The sequence below is a fragment of the Momordica charantia genome, assembly GCF_013281855.1.
Source record: "Momordica charantia cultivar OHB3-1 chromosome 9 unlocalized genomic scaffold, Mcharantia_2.0 BLBB01000009.1, whole genome shotgun sequence".
NCBI lineage: Eukaryota > Viridiplantae > Streptophyta > Magnoliopsida > Cucurbitales > Cucurbitaceae > Momordica > Momordica charantia.
This window is the reverse complement of record NW_028275167.1, coordinates 5136301-5157960: the sequence shown is the minus strand read 5'-3', so window position 1 is coordinate 5157960 and position 21660 is coordinate 5136301. Positions and strand designations below refer to the sequence as shown.

General features: G+C 30.4%; 1 protein-coding gene across 1 annotated transcript; it reads right to left on the bottom strand.

Moving 5' to 3' along the window:
* Nucleotides 1–7722: 7722 nt before the first annotated feature.
* Nucleotides 7723–9861, bottom strand: LOC148208866 (two-component response regulator ARR14-like). Its single transcript, XM_088117007.1, has 6 exons — nucleotides 9741–9861; nucleotides 9486–9638; nucleotides 9076–9405; nucleotides 8903–8988; nucleotides 8291–8815; nucleotides 7723–7818 (listed from the first exon to the last, which is right to left on the bottom strand). Exons 1-6 carry the CDS (start codon nucleotides 9859–9861, stop codon nucleotides 7723–7725), a joined length of 1311 nt encoding a protein of 436 aa, XP_087973133.1.
* Between the last annotated feature and the right edge of the window lie 11799 nt (nucleotides 9862–21660).

The window sequence follows — 21660 nt, the reverse complement described above, 5'->3', positions numbered from 1 at the left end:
AACAAGATTGCTAGCAAAGAAGAAGGATCATATATAATATATATATATATATATATATATAAGACTTTGGGTTCATTTTATTTTACCTCCCTATTTTTTCGAATTGTATTACATAATTACATTTTAAATTGAGATTTTTAAGTGAGAGTCTCTAATTGGTCACCACTTTTTTTTCCTTTTTTTTTTTTTTTGAAAAAAATTTCAAGATACTTCTTCAAAGAAGTGGGATGGTATTTAGAAAATAGCAGGGATTAGTACCTAATAGCCTATAGAAAAGTATAGAATTTACACTTGTCATGAAACAATCCCCATGCTACCATAATACAAATTACTAATATATCCATAAGGTCTATTTCAATATTAAATAATTATTAAAATATAGAATTGGTAAATTGGAATGAAATCCCTTCAAATGTGCTAATTACACTTTTCAAAATTGAAAAATCCCAAAACTCCAAAATTTTCAAAACTTCCGTTTTTCTTTCCTTCCTCTGAAACCTCCGTTCATCTTCTCCGACCGTCGTCGCTCTCCCTTCCTCTCCGGCGGCGGCCGCCTTCACAAGAGCATTTCATTCCGTCGATTCCTATTCTCCGGTAGTTTCTGCCTGCATTCGTCTGCGGCTAACGTCTGCTTGCCTTCATCTCCAACCTTCTCCATTTTTCTCAGTCGCCAGAGCAGTTCATCTCCAATTTGAAGGGTTTGCATTCCATCTGATAAGTTTCAATTTCTGATTTCGTTTGTTTGAAATATTGTATATGTGAGGACATATACTATAGTGATTAGATTAGGATATATATTATAACTCAAGTTTTATATATCCGAATATATATTGATGGTGATTTAAAACTAAGAATCTGGTGGATATATACTGCCTACAATATTATACTCGTGGATATATACCGTTAGTGATTTACATCTTGGCTTTCTAATGTACATATGCAGATATATAAGTGAATATATCTTATAACTCAACTTGTATATATGCGGATATGCGGATATATACTATAGTGATTTTGAATGTAATATGCGGATATATAAGTGGATATATACTGTGATTTTGAATATATTTTTTGAATATGCAGATATATGTTTATTGAGACTTCAAAAGATGTTTATGTGATTTTGAATTGTCCTTGAAGATTGAGCAAAGAGAGTGAATTAAGAGAAAATCAATCTTTTTTAAGGGGTAAATTAAGGTTTTGAAGGGGTTTAAAGGATTTGTGTTGAAAATTAGTGTGAGACCACATTAATTAAAGGATTATGATAATAATTTATGGAATTAAATCTTTTATATTTCAAAAAAGCAAATAGCTATAATAAATGTAAATGCAATAAATAGAGGTAAATTCGGAATTAAAATAAAATCCTACATACAGAAATCTAAAAGTGTAAAATTAGAAAATTTTAGACAGTGATGTAAATAAGTTTCTAAAACAGCAATCCAAAGATATTATCTCAAAATAGTAAGATACAGACGAAAGGAGTGAAGTACAAATATGTCCTGGATTATATTGGCTCTTTCCTAGAAAGAGGAACCACTCTTCGTTAAGTTGTAAGTGAGAAACATACCTAAAATTAAAAGGAGGTTTAGATGAAAACACTCTAATTTAGTGAAATGGTAGATAAGTTATAATTAAAAAAAGGGAGACTTTGACATCTTCCCAAAGAGTGGTAGAAGAGTAAACGATTGCTTGTTTCTTTCGAGCCATACATTCCATTGGATAGCATCGAAAGGATAAATCTACTACTGATTGGCATGGAGGAACTCAAGCCGTTTAGGGAGAGCCGACATCAAAGAAATGAGGTATAAGAGCAATGTAAAAAAGTATGGTCCAACTTTTCTTCTAATTGGTGGTAGAGGAAATAAAAACCTTACACTTTTTTGGAGTGGATGAAGCCCGAAGAAAATTGAAGAAGCTGGCAGTTAGTGGTCGATCCAGAATTTTTGTTCAGGGTCTTAATATAAAATCCATCAAATATGCTTAGTGAATTGAACTTGGTGTTGAACAACACAATTATAAATTGTGGATCTAAAACTTTACGTTTAGGAGATTGTATAAAAATAATTCGAACACAACCCTGTGTATTTAGTTTATATATGTTTATACTAAATTAGAATTAAGTTTAAAAAAATTCCTTAAAGCTTAAACTTTTAATTTTACGTCTAATAAATCTATCTATATATATATATATATATAATTAGGTTTTTGAACTAATAGATTTTTTTTAAGAGAATATGAACCAATATATTGTTAAATTGATAGGTACAATAATACAACCTAGAACAATCTTGTTCAAGTAAGATAGCTTGAGCCAATAAATTCTTGAGCTTTAAGAAAATATAATAGGTTAAGGATTTATGGAACATAAAATTGAAAGTTTGAAGATCTATTAGATGGAAAAATGAAAGTTATGAGACTCATTTGATATTTTTTAAAGTTTAGGAACATGTTACACACAACGGCCAATATTTATGAACCAAACTTATTATTTATATCTAATTAACTTTGTCTAGAACAAAATTTTATAGGTAAATATAGAAGAAAAAGAGTGAACTTGAAATAATAAATCAAATTTTCTCTTTTTATAAGAATTATAGAGGTTTTAGCCAATAAAATATTTTAAAATTAATTTACTGAAATTAAAAATATTTTTTTATTAATTTCCATCTGTGTTTAACGCTATATCAAAATTTTTAAGAACTAAAAAGTTTATATGATATATTATTTTCTATATGATATCACTGTAGATTTTTTCCATATTTAAACCACTGTTGTTAAGAAAATAAAAATAAAAATTAAAGAAAAAGAATACTAAAAGATTTATAAAATATATTCTTTTATGAATAATATCAATGTAGATTTCATAATTAAAAAATCGTTTATGAAAATAATAATAAAAAACATTAAAGAAAAAGAATACAATAATAAAAATGAAAGTAAAAAGAATAAAATCTTTAGAGCAGGGAGACTTGAATCTTGGCCTTTCACATTCAGGACCGCTGGGGCAGCTGAAAGTTTTGTGAAAGAGTAGACAAAATTTGTATATTAAACAAATACTTTCTGTAGTTGAGGTGGGCCCGCGCCCCCTCTGGGCCCAACGTGTATCTGCTCCTGAGTGGAATCCTGTGTAATGTTTGGCTTAATAGAAATGTGTGATAACTTCATAGACTTCACGGTGTGTTAGGTTTATAAGATGATTGCAAACAAAATTTCACGTTGGTTAGGGAAGGAAATGATCATGGGTACTATAAGAGAAGATAATTATCTCTATTGGTATGAGGTCTTTTGGGTGGAACCAAAAACAAAAACCGTGAGGGCTATGCCAAAATTAGCTGAAAATATCAACCATGGTGGAGATACTCGGGGTACTCGGGGTACCATTGTCCTTAACAAGTGGTATCAGGACCATTGAAACCTAGGATGAATCCTCGGGGTCAAACAAAGAGTGTTTGGTAAGCCTAATAGTCATTACGAAATTTGTGGATGAATCTCTAGATCGAATAAAAAGTGCTCGAGGTGGTGAGCAAAGACATGTTCTGTGCTTGGGTGACGAGCAAGACATGTGCCCTATCAAGTCGGGGTAGATTGATAGGAAGCCTATCACAGTCAGGGTAGACTGATAGGAAAGTGGGGTATCTTTGTTCGAGGGAGGAAATTGGGGGTACGATAGAATGACACCAGATGTTCCCACGATGTTGGTCCATGTAGCAAGTGATCTATCTAGAAGTGCTAGATAGAAGTAGGCTTTCAATGACAGCTGGGAGTAGATGAGTGCATGACTATTCGAGGCAAGATATAAGTGGTACTTTGTTCTAGGAGAGGATTGTTAGGTTTGTAAGGTGATTGCAAACAAAATCGTCTCATATTGACTAGGGAAGGGAATGATCATGGGTATATAAAAACCATGAAGGCTATGAGCTAAGCTAGCAACTACAAGTCCCGACCTTCAAGATTAAAAAGATTTTTCTCTCTAAAAAAAAGATCTTTTTATTAAACCATTTGGCCTCTAAACATATTTTGAGTCCGCCCTGTCTTCAATTTTCTTTTAATGTATCTAATCCCAAAATGTTCAAATTTAAAAACACCATTAAAATCATTTAATTTAGAAAAAATTGAAGTTAATTATAACAAATAATGAAAAAAATAGTGAATTTATGTAAATTTTCATTGCCTTAATTAGTATCTAAACCCAACAAAGGCAAACAACAAGAACCCATTCCGAATTAATTTTTATAGTTACTAATCTCTAATCCACAAAATTATATACAAGTCAACTACAAATTAAGTATGCTAATTCAATAATGCAATGCATAATTAACCAATGTCTGGAAGATATAATTATCCTGATTGAACTTGCCCTGCAAAATAGAGTTATCATATATTTTACAATGGTTAGATGAATGAAAAAAGTATAATATCACGTGTCTTACATGACAATACTTATATAAAAAAAGACGTAAAACACATTACCATATTATAAAATAATCAAAAGTATGTTAAATTGAAGGAATATATAAGAATTGATAATTCATATAACGTCATTGAACCGGTCCAACCAACAATTAGATCTGTATGCATTATATGAACAGAAAGCAACGACCCACAGACTGTGGTACCTAACTGAGTTTTTCTTTTCCCTTTTCCGAAACAACAAAAATCAGAATCATACTATATGTTTGTTTGTTAAACACCCACCTCATATTCTCCAAGTTGAGATCCCATGACATTCACAGAAACCCGTTGCCAAAATCATTTAGGTACATCACTTCATAATCTTCCAAAAGTTTGTGGTATAAAAGCTCGTCACTTGAATCTTTATTTCCGTCGATATTGAAGATTTGATTGGATAAAGTAGTCGGAGGAGGAAGCAGCTGATTATTCGTGACGGAAAGATCGACAGATACCATGCCTTTGTCTTGCTCAAGTGGCACCATTTGTGGAGGTTGAGGATGTTCCATTGCACCAATGTCGTTTTCTTGACTAACGTTCGAGGCATTGTGGATCATGTTTTGATCAAAGTCTGTGGTTGGCACTATTCCTTGATCATGAGCAACAATATCCGAACAGAATTTCATGTTTTTGTTCAAAAAAAGGGTTTCATCAGATGGAGGAAGCTGATTTGGAGTAAAACAACAACTTGGGGTGTTATTTTCTATGCTGATGGTTTGATTTGCTGAGAAACTCATCAAATTTTCTCCATTTGTGACATTGATACATGGTTGAGAAGACAATTTTGAGGATCCATAAATCTCGTTGTTTTTCTCTAACTTTCTTGTAGAGTTACGATACTTCTGCATATAAAAACAGATTCACATGTTCAAATTCAAAAGAAAAAAAAAAGGCTAAAAAGAGAAAAAAAAGAGAGAGAATAAAAAAAGGGAAGATTTTGAATTACCTGAAGACGGCTGGCAACATTTTCTCGTGTGATATTTGGCACACCATGATTTCTCATATATTTTAAGATTTTGGTGGGAACAACTCCTAAAAAAAATCAAACCGATCAGAAAAACATAGTTCTCTACTATTTAAGGTATATAGGGTTTGAATCCGACCTTCACATACTGTTAATAATAAAAAAAAAAAAAAAGGAGAATGGAGGCTTAAATTAAATTAAATTAAAATCAAAAGCAATTACTTCCACATTGTTGGGCTTTGATGGCATCCAGAAATATTTTGTTGTGTTCATCCGTCCAAATGAGACGTGGCTTTTTGGGATTAGTAGTGGATTCTTGCCTCTTTCTCAATTTAGGTTTAGGGTTTGAACAGCTGGGTCCTCCTCCGTGTGCGGCAGCGTCAATGGCGGCGGCGGCGGCTGAGTTAAAACTCGCCGGAGCTTGAATATGGGCGGAGAGAAAGGCGAATTGGTTCCTCCATTTGCTTACCACAAATTGCCAAATATTTTTTAAATCCTCGGGTTGAATGGGTTTTGGAAAACATCTGGTGGCCCCATTGATGAGAATTTGTTCCGAAACAAATTCATTGCTACAATCCAAACTCATCACTATGATGATACCAAAAAGAAAAATAAATAAATTTAGTAAATGCATTAAAAATTTATTGATATCTATTTGACTAAGATTGGAAATACAGTTTTTAATTTCTCTATCATAAATCCAATTACAACGACTATAACGAAATAGAACTTTTGCAATCTTCCATACGTACAAAGTACTCAAGAAACGATCAACTTACGAACAACGGGGATATCGAGTTCTAATCCGGCGAATCGAACGAGGCGATGGGCGTAAAGATCCAACGGCGTAGTGACGCCGCAGACGAGGATATCGGACATGTATGTGTTTCTCTGGAGGGCGAGGATAGCAGCCTCAGGGCTGTAGAGTTTAGTCACTGTGGGAAGGGAAGAACAAGAAAAGAGATCACAGTAAAAAAAGTGAGTGAAAATTAGGAGATTTTTATTGAAGAACAAAGCAAACGAATTATTAACCTTCATATCCAAAACTGAGAAGGATGTTTTCCACTCTGGCGAGATGTGTAAAATCATCGTCAACAACCAAAACCCTGAAGGGAATTATTCGAGAATTGAAGTTGAAGATAAACATTTTGGGTTAAAATTAAAAAATAGAAACAAAAGTGCACTGCGAAGAAGAAGGATCATATATTTATATATAGAGAGGACTCATTTATTTTACCTAAATTGTGGGAAAAAGACCACCTGTTTTTTCGGATTATATCAGAAAAACATTTTTAAATTGAGATTTTTAAGTGAGAGTCTGTTGACTCTAGGGTGTGTTGGCACATTTTAATTGGTCACCAATTTTTTAGGGCAAAATTTCAAGATACGAAAGTGGGGTCTACTTTATTTTAAAAATAGTAGTAGAAAAGTTTTCTATTTTACGATTAGGGTTTATTATTATTATTTCAAATGTAATCATATATCAGGTTGATTATTTTTTCCTCCCAAAAGAATATATAAGAATCAGTTTTCGTTTCTCTCCTCCCTATTTTTCCTTTTATCTTCCCTCACAAATTCAAATTATTCGTAATGAGTTTAATAGAGTCAATGAACACGAGTAGGCACCTTATGAATTTAGTGACAGATTATTTACAAGCAGTGATCCGGTAAATTATATTAAGTAATTATCTAGTATTAATTAAGTTACTTCTACTCCATGTTTCACCACCATATATAATAAATTGTATTTGTTAAAAATTTATACGATTATTTCATCCTTCATATATATCTACATTTTAGATATTTTGTTCATTTATGTAACTAAAAACTAGATTAGATTAGAAATTATTAATAAAACATTATCAAACGACAATGAACTTTTAATTTACTAATTCTATTTTTCATGTATACGTTTTAATCGAAATTTCTATAATTATATTGATCAATTATGGGTGAATTAAGCTATAAATTTACCATATCTAATATAAACCCTGGTTAGGTCTCTTTTCTTTTCAAGGTGGGATCTTTAACAAAAGCAATAGCTACAAAAATTTTGGATCCAAATAACTAAAAAAAGTTACAGAACTACGCCAGCTCGATTGGAAAAATGGAAAAAACAAATGTGAATATTCTCACAGATCTATATTCATATTTATGAATACGTGTATGAAACTTGTATTAACAAACTATTAACAAATTATAAGTTAAACTAAACAAAGTCAACTGTGCGGTTAATGCATGTATATATGCTTAAACATAATTAAGTAGAAATTTAATTAAGATGGTGGCTGGAAAAACTTTGCTGATCAATGGTGGCTGCCAAAATTCTGCTGCAACACGTTGTCTTGAAGATTACTTTGAGAAGGGTCATAATTCATCCAATCGCCCTGTTCGAGCTTGTCCTACAACATGGTATAAAATAGAGTCTTATATTATGATTGTTGTCATAAAGATTATGAAATTATGGTATGATAATAAATAAGGCTTAAACTACAAGTCTGGTTATTCAACTTTTAAAAACATGTCTTTTCAATTTCTATGTCGGGGCAATAGACCCTCCACCTCTACGTAATGGTATGATATCCATATCTTGAGCCTTTGGCCTCTCGGTCCAAACTCTTATCCTGGATAACTACTTTTCTTGGGATCCAATCAACCATGGATTACAAGTTCTAGGTTTAGACAAGATCAAGTAATCTAGTTTGACTAATCTCATGGAACAATGATATGACCCTACTACTTATTGCCAAGTAAAAAGACAACTTAACAACCACGACCCTACTATTTGATTGCCAGGATAATCCACCTGACCCTACTTCAACATCTAACTCACATTTATATATATGCATGATAAGAATGAAATATTACACCAACCTGTGCACTTAATCTTGTGGCGTTGATAAAGTAGTCCTCCCCAATAGAATGATCAAAGCTTCTATTATTAGAAACTCGTAGGTTCTCTGAAATTTGGCTTTGGTACATTTGTTCGTATTCTTCCAAAATCTTGAGATAGAGACAATTGTTCGAAAAATCTTGACTCGAACCTATAGAAGTACCGTTGATAAGAGGGATAAGAGGGACAGGGACGGCGTTATCATTGCCATCGACAATGATATCAGACAATTGACCAGATAGAATTGGAGCCTGAACAAGTTGTCCATTCATGTGAGAAAAATTTGAAAAAGACAATGCTTGTTCTAGCTCCTCGAATTGAGGCTGAGGTCGAATGATGTTTTCTTTGCTTTGGAATACTTCGTTCGACATTTCTTCACCAATATAAGGGCAGCCACTTGAGTTGTTATCTTTGGTCACGTCGAGAGATATTAATGATTGAGAGGGAAATTTTGAAGAATTATCAACCTCATTATTCTCCAATTTTCTAAGATATAATCTATATTTCTGCATGTATAATTAGAGATTCATAAGTATGGCCAAAAAAGAAAAAAAGGATAGAAAAGGAAAGAAAATTGGAGTGTTTTTTCATACTTGAAGGTGGCTGGCAACAATTGCTCTAGTGATATTTGGGACACCATGAGATCGCATATATTCCAAGATTTTCTTCGGAACAGCTTCTACATTAATCAAACAAAATATCATAATTAAGGAACTGGGGTTTATAATTAAGATGAGATATAAATTAAACTGAAGAACAAACTTACTTTCAAGTGTTAGACTATTCACAGCATCAACAAATATTTGGTGGGGTATATCCGTCCAAATGAAACGTTGCTTTTTACCGCATTGTTCTTGTTCTCCTTCTCCTTCTTCCTCTTCTTCTTCTTCCTCCTCTCCTCGTCTAGCTTTAGGGTTAGAACAACTTGGTTCTCGACCGGCCGAGCTCCGGTACAAAAACTCGTTCTTTCGTTTTCTAAGGACACATTGCCAAATTCGTTTCAAAGTTTGAGGCCGAACAGGTTTCTCCAAACATTCACAAGCGCCATTAAGAATGGCTTGAAATGCACTTTCACTACTGGAATCCGTAGTAATCACTATAAATTAAAAAAAAAAAAGAGTAAAATTAAAAACACAAAATTTTGAAAACTCATTACGAAATTGAGAATGAACTTACAAACAACGGGTAGATGAAGTTGTATTGCAGCAATTTGAATGAGTGTAATGGCATCAACATGCGGCATAATAACACCACATACAACGATATCAGACGGGTAACTATTTCTTCCGAGCGCCGCGATGGCCGCCTCGGCGCTATTGAATTTGTTCACTGTGAGAAGAGAGAAAAAAAAAGGGGGTGAGTGAAAGAATTTGAAGAAGAGAGAGTGAGGTTGTTCATGAATATAATTGTTATGGGGATCGGATTATCGACCTCTATAACCCGAGCTCAAGAGGATTTGTTTGACTGATAAGAGATGAGCGAAATCATTGTCAACCAGCAAAACCATGAAGGGGAATGGGAAAGTGGAGTTTGAAGAGTTGCAGCTACCCATTACTATTATTGGGAAAATTACTAGAAAAAGAAGAATATATAAGATCTTATATATATATTAATTAAAGACATTGTTTCATGTTGTTTAAAAATTTACAAGGATTTCATGGATATATTAAAAGTTACGTTCTAGAGGTCTCCTAGATTATGGAAAAAAAACAAAAGGAAAAAGTGTTTCCAAGTATGAATGGAAGGTGTATTTTGTTTGATTTGGTTTGGTAGATGAGAGATCTAAATCTTTTTTACAATTGAACAATGAGACGGATTTGATAATTATGTTTTTGAAAAGTATGATTGTTTTCTAGGCATCTTTTTGATGTGAAATCACTATTTTTATAGATACAAATCTTTGCCAAATTTAAAAAACTGAATTGAAGTTTTGAAATTGAAAGCATTATGAACAGGTGTAGATTAAAAAATAAATTAAATATATGGGTCGAAATATTTATAAGCTAAATTGTTAAGAATAGAGGAAAAAAATTAATGAATTAAAAAAGAAAAAATTGAATTAGTAATGAAATCAATTGGATGAGAATTTTTTTTTTCTTTTTAAAAGAAAGGACCATCATACGATGGAATCTTAGACTTTTAATTTAACGAAACCAAGATCATCTGTAAAATCAATATTGCGACGGAAAAAGTTTAAATTTTGATTTTGAAAATAAATCAAAATTTCAAACTAAAAAGGAATACAAAGTCAATTTAAAAGAAAATGTAGAAATATTATGATTCTCTGATAAAGATTTTATTCTTGTTAAAAAATCAAATTTGAAAATAATATTTTACTTTCTGTTAAGACCATATTAAGATATTAAGATTTCGAATTTAAAATACGTCAAAAAAAAAAATTTCTGAAAGAAAAATTTGAGAATTTGAAATTCAAATTACATTTTTTAAACAATTTTCTGTTAAAGATATAATTATATTTAAATTTGAATTAAAGATTGCAATACCGAATAGTAAGAGGTACTAAAAAAAATTGTACCAAAAAAAGTTTAGCATTTTTTTTTTTAATTTCTAAACTCAAATTAAATTAGATTCGCGAAATCTGCACGGATTCTTTAGCCATATTATAAAGAGGGTTCTGCGAGGCATATTAAAGCGAGAGAAAAAATTACAAATTGCCAAAGCGAACATAGCTTAGCGGTGATTGACATATACTTATCTCCATCCAAGAGGTCATGGGTTTGAATTCCCTCCCCAACATGTTTGTACTAAAAAAAGCGAAGGAAAAATTGTGGGATAGAGAGAAGAATTTCAGCCACATTACTCATGTTCTTTCTATCTCATTTACCTATTAAGTTATTTCAAGTTTGTACGGTGAACTTAATACCAAAAAAATCGAAAAGTCCTTCATATCTTCGGGTCTAAGTCTTGAGATAGGCACAATACTCCAAACAAACCTCTGACTCCAAGTTACATAAATAAGTATTTCATGTCAATGTTGAACCCCATTGCCAATTTGGAACTAAGAACCCCAAGAGTTTCAATTCTCATAAGGAGTACCATCAAAATTTATAGTAATTCCCTACAGTCCCTAAGGGATTCAGATCGACTCCCAGGTAATTAAAAGATATAATTATCTATATCTTAATCATCATGGCTGACGCTCATCCATTAAATAGAATGGATTCAAACCATAGCCTACCTTGTGAATTAATACCTATTAAATGGTGTATCGTTAAACTTTCTAATAATTACCTATATCTTGTTCCACCACACACAACAATATTATTATTTTGAATTTTTTAATTAAATAATTAGTTTATGTAATCCATAGAAATTAGTTTATATAATAAATCAACATTATTATTTGTAAATGTCTTTGTGTAATTTAATTTGATATTTATGATTGGTAATTTTAATTTTAAATTTAAAATAATTTTAATAATAAAATTAGTTTAAAATGAAAAATTTTGGCCATTTTATATACTTTTAAAAATGTTCTCAAAATTTAAGTCAAATCTTAAAAATAAAAAGAAGTAGTTCTTATTTTATTTATTTATTTTAAATTTTGACTAAGAATTTAAATGTGTTTTTTAGAGAAATTTTTTTTCGTTACCAAGACCATACGAAAATCTCCCTGATTTAGATTTGTATATATATAGTTATTTGTTTTTTTAAAAAAAAGGTATTATAAATGTTATGTAAATATAATTTTTTAAATAACTTATATTTAAACTATGTGAAAAATCGAAGGGTGGTTAGTGATAATGCACACTTTAACAAACCATGCAACAGTCAGCAGCAAAATTTCCTCAAAAAAAGGAAATCCAACAGCTTTTAAATCCTAAAAAACAGCCTTTTTTTCCCTTTTTTCCACAAAAGCTGTTATAAATTTTAGCCATTTATGCTATTTTCTCACTCATCGAAAGTATAAGGTTTAATTTTCAAACCCTAATTTTCCTAAAAAAAAATAAATAAATAAAATTCAAACCCTAATTCAAGAGTTTTATAAACTATAATCTTTTTGTTATTGGTCTCAAATTTCAAACTACTTTATAAATTAATCAGATAAGTTCGTTTTTTTTATTAATGTACAAAGGACTACTTTCTTTTTTTTTTCGATAGAAAATTCGAGATTGCTTGTCAATTAGGATTAGGTAAATACATCAAATTTTTACCTCTCTAATTAAATTAAATTAAACAGCACAAACTTGTCTTTCCAATTAGTTTCTTCAATTTTCAATGATCTAGTGGAATAGAAAATTAAGGAGCAAATTAAGGCTACTCCTACTAATAAAGTAACTAACCCCTATACACTTACTTTTTTTTTTCCTTCCTTTTTTACCATCACAATAAGTTTATTAATTATGAGCATAAAAACCATATGGTAAAATTAGAGAGGCATAAAACATATAACCGAAATTGTTACACGGGTAGATTTAATTAATCAAATATCATAGTTAAATTAGCCCATTCAATATTCATTAGTTTTTTTTTTTTGGTTAATATTGATGAAAAATCAGAAGGTACAGACTGTGTACCTTAACAAACTAAAGTAACTCTGCAACTAAGTTTCCTAAAGAGAAGATTTGAAATCCTATAAATCAGGTGAATTGTTCTTTTTTCTTTTTCTTTTTTTCTTTTTTTTAAAAAAATTTATATTTTGGTTACACTACAAATCAGGGCTTTATATTAATCTTCTTATTTTGGCCTAATCCTTAATTTTCATAAGTTTCTCTGTGTCTCTCTGCTGATGAATTCTACAGTGTTTTAAAACTCCATTACTGTACTTCCCATGAGTTTCAGTTTCAGATTCAGTTCAAGAAATCATGTCTCCATATTATTCCATATTAATGTTAATGTTAATGCTCCTCGCTCTCTCTTCTTCCGGATCTCCACTCTCAGTTTCTTCTAATTTCTTCCTCTTTTTACAGTGACAACATTTCAAATCGCAGGCTCCAATAATGTTGATTGTTCATTGTTGATTGTTAATTAATTAAGCTCGAGAAATTTTTAGCTTCTAATTGGAATATTAGAGATCAGTTTGATTTTCTCTGATGTTGGTAAGTATACATTCTGATCAGAAGTTTTTAATTTTTAATTTTATTTTTTCATATTGTAAATGTATAATCTATAATCTTTCGAAAATCATTAATCTGATGATTAAAGCTAATTTGAGATGATTTTCTTAGGGTTAAAATGTTTTTTTTGTGAATTTAACCATTTCAAACTCACTTATCCATATTATTTGAATCTGCTTTTGTATGTAGATCTCTTCAAACTTACCATGATTTAGCTGAATTTTTTTTTTCTTTTCAAAATGATCCCAAATCAAACTCACTTCTTTCAACTTATCCAATAATTTTCAAATTTATTAGTCTGTTTCTTTGTGCAGAAATGTCTTCAAGCGACGAAGTTCCATTGTTCAATACCGAGGATGCTGGTGTGGTTCAATCCACTCCTTCTGAAGCTTTGCAACTAGTTTGCAACACTCAAGATTCTCGGCCGGAGATGAACGGAGGAGGCCGGGCTAGAAAACCGGCGGGACGAGCTCGTGGTTCAAACCCTAAACCTTCAAGGAAGAAAAGAGGAGGAGGAGGCATTGAGGGCTATGATCATCATCACTACAACACTACTAAAAAGCCACGCCTCATTTGGACCCCAGAACTCCATCAGAAATTTCTTCAAGCTCATGAAATCTATATTGAGAGTAATTGCTTTTAATTTAACCTTTTATATATATATATATATGTGTCTATTTTTCCATCAAATCCCTAAAAATTGTTACCGTTGATTTATGTAGAGCCTGTTCCGAAGTTAATTTTAGAATATATGAATAACAGTGGATTCCCATATGTCACTAGAGAAAATGTTGCCAGCCACCTCCAGGTAATTAAAAACATTCCTCTTTTCAAATTTTTGGGATTATTTTTTGATCTAACTTGAATTTGAATTTTTCCATGTAGAAACATCGAATGTATCTTAAGAAGAAGCTACTAAAAAATAAAGAGTCTGGCAATTCCTCCAAAGATAAACCATCTTCCCTTCCATCTTCACAATACCATTGCAACTCCCAATCAAGACCGAGTTCGAGTTTCGAACCTATTATTTGCCCTAATCATGATCTTCCTCCCATCAGCCACCCCCAACATCAAACATGGGCAAATCAGCCAATGGACAATAATGTACAGCTTCTCGAGTTTGATCAAAACTATCATTTTGACCAAAATATTATGCCGTCTCCGTTTGACCAGCCAGACCAAACCATTTGTGCAATGCCATACCCTCAAGCGCCTCATCCTCAACCAATGGGTCAACCATCATTAAATGGTGCTCTAGATTTTGCTATCATGGTTAACCTTTTTGGTGGTCCTCAGAATTTACCCAATCAATTCCCCAATATTAATGCTAATCAGCACTTTCATCCTCCTAATTATGTGCCTAACTTTGATGATCTGAGCAACAATTACTTTCCCCACGATTGTACTATCAACTTTGAGAATCTTCAAATTGATTCCGAGAAGAATATGTATGGAGTTGATGGACTAAGCTATTCTGATGCTTTCGAGTTTGGCTATCCTATAAAGGTTTTGGTGAACTATTTGCATTTCAGCCTTCCTATTTATTGATTGATTCCACTTAAACTGAATTTGTTTTATGATACACTATGAATATATACTTTTTATTATTATTATTATTATTATTATTATTATTATTATTATTATTGAAGTTGCTTATGATGGCTTTTTTTTCTAATTTAGGATCTGTTTCTTAGTTTGAGATTGGGGTTATAAACTTGATGATATTATAAGTTCATTTTATAGCTAGGTTATGATCTATGTTTGTTTACCTGATCCATGTGATCGTAATTACATTTAGAATTAGACCTGTTTAAATAGGTTTGAATGTCACGAAAATATACTAAATGATTATCATTATTATTTTTGTTTCGTGTTGTGCAGCAAAACGAGTTCGGACAAGCTGTTCCAACTATGTTCTACCCATCTAATAATCAACCAAACGATGATGCTTCTATGTTGCCACAAACCTCTGGTAGCCACCATTTTCACTTTCCATTTTTGTTTCCTTTAACATCGATTTTTAATAAGTTCAATTTGCATTATTATTTTTCAATCATAATTATCACCGTAGTTATTCTTATGAAACCTTTACAAGAGCATTTGATGGTTTGCATCAATATGAAAAGGGAGGGCATCAAAATCACACCCTCAAATTGGTCCTCAAAAATCCCACAATTACGATATCTCTTCCATTTCCCTATTTTGAATCCTAACACTTAACCTCTGCTGGTATGTTTCTCACGTACCCATTAATGAAATGGTTGGTCTTTTCATTTGGAATCTTTTTCAAAAAAATGAAAAGAGAGTAATCTTCTCGGTAAATCTTTTTTTTAGATGTACAATCACGATGTTTTGAAATAATAAATTTCTATGGTTTTTTTTCCCTTTTTTCCTAACAGATATGAATGTGAATCCAGCAAATCCATGGGAAGAACAAGGCAAAGGAGAAGGATCCAATTCGACATTTGATCCATAGTTGAGAAGTGGTCTTATATTTTGAGCTAGTTGTAGGGATTTATCTTTTTGTTGATTCTTAGGGTTTCTATTCAAGCTATTCCTTTTTAAGACAAGACAGCAAGTTTGTGTGTCACTTTTTTAGTATGTTGCTATTTCCTTATTTAGAATGTTTCCCTTGAATGACTAGCATGTTAATTTATTTCAATAAACTGAACAAACTGTTCATGATTTTTTGTTCATTTGTTTTTAAGAATATTTGTCATTCGATGTTTTCGTTTAATGTGGCTCTAAATTTGAAAGCCATATATTTTTTCATTGATGAAGAAGTAGGTAAAGAAACATACAAGAGAGAGAAAGCTATAGGAAAAATCTCCCATTTAATGCAATGGTTAGTAATATCATAGTTACGATGTCAATAAAAATTTTCAGTTATAGGCGCTTCCAAGCGACAAAGGGGGTATGTTTGAAAGTGTTTTAAGCTCCTACCAAATTTTTTTTTTTTTTGGTTAGTAAAACATGCATATATATCACCAAGTGAAAAGAACTGAGGTTAGAAAATGGTATTTTGACTATCAAAATCACTTCCCTCAAATGTAGGGACCAAGAGAAAAACAACACAAAATTTAGAGGGACCAAAGAAATGGCAATTGGTCCCCAAGAAAAACAGATATTTTTCTTTTTCTTTTTCTTTTTCTTTTTCTCTCTCTGGGCTTGATGTTCCAAATTGTCGAAATCTGCCCTAAATTTACAACCTTTAAAATCTTGAATGTGCCACCGACAGTGGCAATGGGGCCAAATATTGGTGGAGAGTCTCATGATTCTCTTGGTTTATTCCTTTCATCTGGACAATAGCAATACACAACACGTGGCAGTCCATTATTGGTCATAAAATTAAAGGTGTTCAAATTTTCCGCACTCATTTTTATTAATTTTTTACGTTTAATGTACATTATTTTATCTCCACACATTATTGATAAATGAATCAATACTTCGAGGCTTCGTTTTAACCTCTTAATTTTACAATAAGAAAAAAAAAACACACTATTTTCATTTTCTTTGAATTCTATTTGAAAACTAAATATGTAACTCCGAAATCATCCTTTTTTAGAAGTTGAAGTTAAAATGTTAGTATTTAAATTTAAAGGAGTTTTTATGATATGACTGTTTGAAATACTTTTTTTTTTTTTTTTGAGAAATGAATGTTTTTAAAGACTTTATATGAGTGATAAGAAAACTTTTTAAAAACCCACACGTGAGATATAAGGTTTTTTTCTTTTATGCTTTTTTATAAACCTATACATTTATTGTTAAATGTCTAAAATACCCCTTGTAAAATGTCACGTTTGCAAGATTAAGTAGGGAGCAAGAATATTGGCATCTATTGACTTTGTACCTCACCTACACGACAAGTCATATTTTTTTTTCATTAAATTTTTAACTTTAAATTTTCAATTTCAATTTCAACAATTTGTCCAACAATGAAGAAGTTATAGAAAATTAATCTAATTAAATACTCTAAATTAAGAATTAATATGCTCACTTTTGAGCTATAAAAATACTTGCACAAATATAGAAAATTAAAAAAAGATAAAAATAAAAATAGTTCGAATCAATACCAAGTGTTAAAGTTTCTATATCTTCCCAAAAAAAAATTATTGAAGTATCGAGCAAGTGGTCTTTTCTTTAGCACAGAATAAATGGTCTTGTATCGTAGTTTCCTATAGATTAAGTTAGATAAATTCTCCCATTTATTCAAATTTAGGATTTAGTATTAAATTAGATGAGAGTGAACTAAATAGAGAAGAAAAAAAAGTTCCCAATTATTTTATTCTTAAATACTTGAAAATTTTATCAAAATTCAAATTTATTATAGAGTAGGTAATTGATTAATAATTTCAATAATTTAAGGTTCTTGTTTTTATGTTGAAACAGTCGAAGGTATATTGGTTGTGTCACAATTAGAGAATTGGAAGTTGTTAAAACTTCAAATCACAAAATTTTAATCAAAGATCCCATATTTTGTCCAAACTTTCGGGGTTTTTTTTTTGTTAAACAAACTTTTGGAATTTATTAGTTAGCGATTCAAAATTTTTTTTAATAAAGAGTTCAATATAAAAAACCATAGTTTTACATTTATTTTAGTTATTTTTAAATATTTTTACAGATAAACTAAATATCCATTACAAATATTTGAAGTATATATTTTAATGAAGAAATAGTATTTATACAAATTACCATTTTAAATAATATATTTATTTCTATAAATAATTTTACAGAAAATTTAAAATACATATAAAAAAATTGGAAGAAATATTGGTCTCATGTTTAAAAAAAATTAATAATTTCGAGAAATAAAAAAAAACGTGGTCATTTTATCATTTTTAAAAAATTGAGCTATTGAGGATCCATTCTTTTCAAAAAATTATTTATCAAACATATTTTTTAAGCTTATCTTGTATTCAATCTTTTTTTTTTTTTAAGAAATTTTAATTCTTGGTATCTTTAGAAAAAAAAAATTACTTAAATTTTTCTTATTTATTTTCTTAAATAGTATTATATTTAATGTTTAATTTGAATCTGTGCTTTTTAATGTCTTTCCAATTGCCTTGTTTTGTATAAGTTTCTAACGGCTATATTCTCATTAATTTTTTTTTCTCTAAATTCTCTTTAAAAAATTTTGAGGTGATCATGTTCTAGTTAGTTTTTGCATTACTTTGCTTTTTTTTTTTCTTTTTTCCTTTTTTATCAAATTGTTCAACTATTGTTCTCATTGTAATTAGATTTTTTTTTCCGCGAGAAATCTATCCATCTTGGAAGAATGAATGATCCACCCACTGAGTGGAGTTCAAACGTTGGCCTTTCCTAAAATTTTTTTAAGCTATAAAACGTTTATTATAGCGCTTTTGACAACGCTGCGGTAAGATTATATAACACTAAAATTATGCAATCAAAAGTAGATTTTATATAACATTTGCCATAGCATGAAAAAAACGTGTATCGCCTACCACCGCGTCTTAAAAACGTTATGAAAAGTCTACGATAGCGTTTTTTCGACTCTATCATATATGATTTTTGTAGGAGCGATGATTGAAGAAATAAATTCTTTTATGTGTTAAGGATCCCACATTGATAAAAGAAGAGACTTAACAATGGTTTATAATAGACATGGGCTACTCCTCTCATTGTTAATTGGTTTTGAGATGGAACATGGTTACTCCTGGGATATCAAACGTTTTTTTATCGGTTTAAATCCGCTTTGTTTTTTGTTTCATCCAAAAGGTCTCATACCAAATAACCAATGTGGAACTTTTTTTTTTACCAAAAGAACCTTTTGATTGGCACCCAAGAATTTCACTGATGGTAATCCAAGTATCCACAATATATGATAGACATAACCCTCGCGACTTTACTTTTAGTTTCACCTAAAAGTCTTCAAACCAACGAAGATAATTGTTCGCTCCTATATATCATGGATGAATCTATCAATGTGAGACTATGTACTCACTTACAAACCCACCCGATAGAATTCTCACCCCACTTAATCAGAATATATATATATATGTATATGTCTATATGGAGTGAGAATTTGGAATATGGTGTGCAAAAAGTTACTTTATATCTTAACGGATACATTAAATAAAATAAAATAACAAACCATATTATTTAAGAAGCTTACACGATGGAAGTCGATTAGTCGACTGCCAAATCATTCATTTCCAAGTATAAAAAAACCAAAAATGTCACCTATCACAATCATACTAAATCGACAAAAGTTAAAAATGAAGCACAAATTAAAGTACATAAACATAACTAATTATACTTCAATAAGATTTAAAGATTAAATAAATATAACAGTTAAATTACATGGATAAAATATAAAATAGAGGTGGAACGTGGAAGAGGGTGTGAAAGTGAGAGCGACATTAATGAAAATAAAACATCGCCCTACGCCTAGCTGTAATTTCTAAAACTATATAAATAAATCGGTACCATGTCTTAATCATATTGTCAATAATTATATTATAAAGTTTTTTTTCTAAAAAATATAGAAATAAGAAAAAATATTTGACATAAAAGAAAAAGTAGTAGGGCCAATGGGAAAGGCACAGAAAGGAATAGGATGGCTACGTCAGCAGCGGGGATTAGTAAGCTTAAGAAAGATTAGATTCTAAAATTAAAATTAATTAAGAAAGAATAATCCCAATTATTGATTGTGCCGACTGGCAGATGGCGATACTTTGATTGCACCACGCCACCACCACGTAGCTGGCCACGTGTGTCGCCCATCTTTTCAATCCCCCCACGGGTCCCACCTTCTTCCTTTTTCTAAGAAATATATTTTTACTTAATTCCTCCTCCTATTTTAAAAAATTTTTAAAGTATTTTAAAATTTTTGTTTATTCTTACGGTTTGGTATTCTATCTTTCTGTTTTTACGGGTTTTTTTTAATTCGTTAAATTCAGTAAATATCTGTTATGTAGATTTATTTTTTAAAATTATTTTGGATTCTCTCATCTTAATAAAAATTCTAAAAACAACATTTCTATATTTTCATTATTTCAGATTTTGAATTTAAAGCTGTGAGAGTAAAGAATTACATTAAAACCAATATATAAAATTTTAATTTTTGACAAAATTACTACTTCATTTGAGTTAAAATAAAATGTAAAATATAATATGGTATAAATTATATAATAATATAAAATAATAATTTTACAAAATTTATAATAGATGTGTTAATAAATTAATTAATATTATTTTCAGTTAAAATAAATATTTAGTTCGTAATTATTACTAATTTACAAATATATTACATAATACTTCGAACAATTTTTCAAATTGAGATTCAATTTCTACATTACTATTAAATACATATTCAAAACCATTGAAATATAACTTTGTTTTTTCTACTGTATCCTATGTTTTCTAAATCTGATAAGGTATATCAATTTTTCTTCATCAAATTGAATCCTAATTTCAGACGTGTTGCAATTTTTATCTTCTATTCAAATTTCCTCTCTAATTTCAGTGAATGTCAAATCATGCACAAATTAGACTGGTTATATGCACAAAATAAACCCTAGAATAAATCTCTAACAGAAAAAAAAAAGGAAAAAATCACAACACATCAACCATGGAATAAATATCCAACAAAAATAATCACAAATTTCAACAAACCAATAAATTTCTTTTAACAATTCTTAAAATATATTTTTTATTTTTTATTTTGTGAAGAAACGATTTAGGAAACTAGGTTTGGCAGCAAGAGATGAAGGGAAAGGGTGTGAAAAAGAAAAAAAAAAAAGAAAAAAAAAAGTGGAGGGTGGCTCACAAGACTGGCATGGTTTCCCCCCCACCCTAAAACCAAAGGTAGAAACTTTCTAGTTTCTACTAACTTATTTCTAAGTTTGTAACCTCAATTAAACATTAAATAACAAATTTCAATCCCAACAGTTTCTATCCCAGTACTTAGTCAGCTCAGCAGTAATTGGATTCATGGTGTAACTGAAAATTTAAGACTATAAAAAACGTAGGCATCAAATTGTGAAGCTAAATTTGTAAGTTTCGCAAATACAAACTTGTACCAGCTTTATGATGGAGTATTATTTCCCCAAATGGCCAATCAGGGAAGTTTCATCGGAATCTGAACTAATATCCCAAAAGCATGGACTACAAAAAAATCTACGAGAAATGGAAGAAACTATAATGCCATTAATTCCAAATAATCAAACACCAGAATACCATATTATCAAACATCCAAAACAGACCGTCTATAGATAGAAAAACAAAAAAACCAATTTTACAGCAATAAAAAA

Bases quoted from the DNA above. Each gene is read 5' to 3' on its own strand.
- LOC148208866 (XM_088117007.1), bottom strand. From the start codon at position 9,861: ATGGGTAGCTGCAACTCTTCAAACTCCACTTTCCCATTCCCCTTCATG. The intron at 9,639-9,740 runs GTCGATAATCCG...CTCTTCTCACAG, and splicing joins CTTGAGCTCGGGTTATAGAG to TGAACAAATTCAATAGCGCC. The intron at 8,989-9,075 runs GTAAGTTTGTTC...TGATTAATGTAG, and splicing joins GAATAGTCTAACACTTGAAA to AAGCTGTTCCGAAGAAAATC.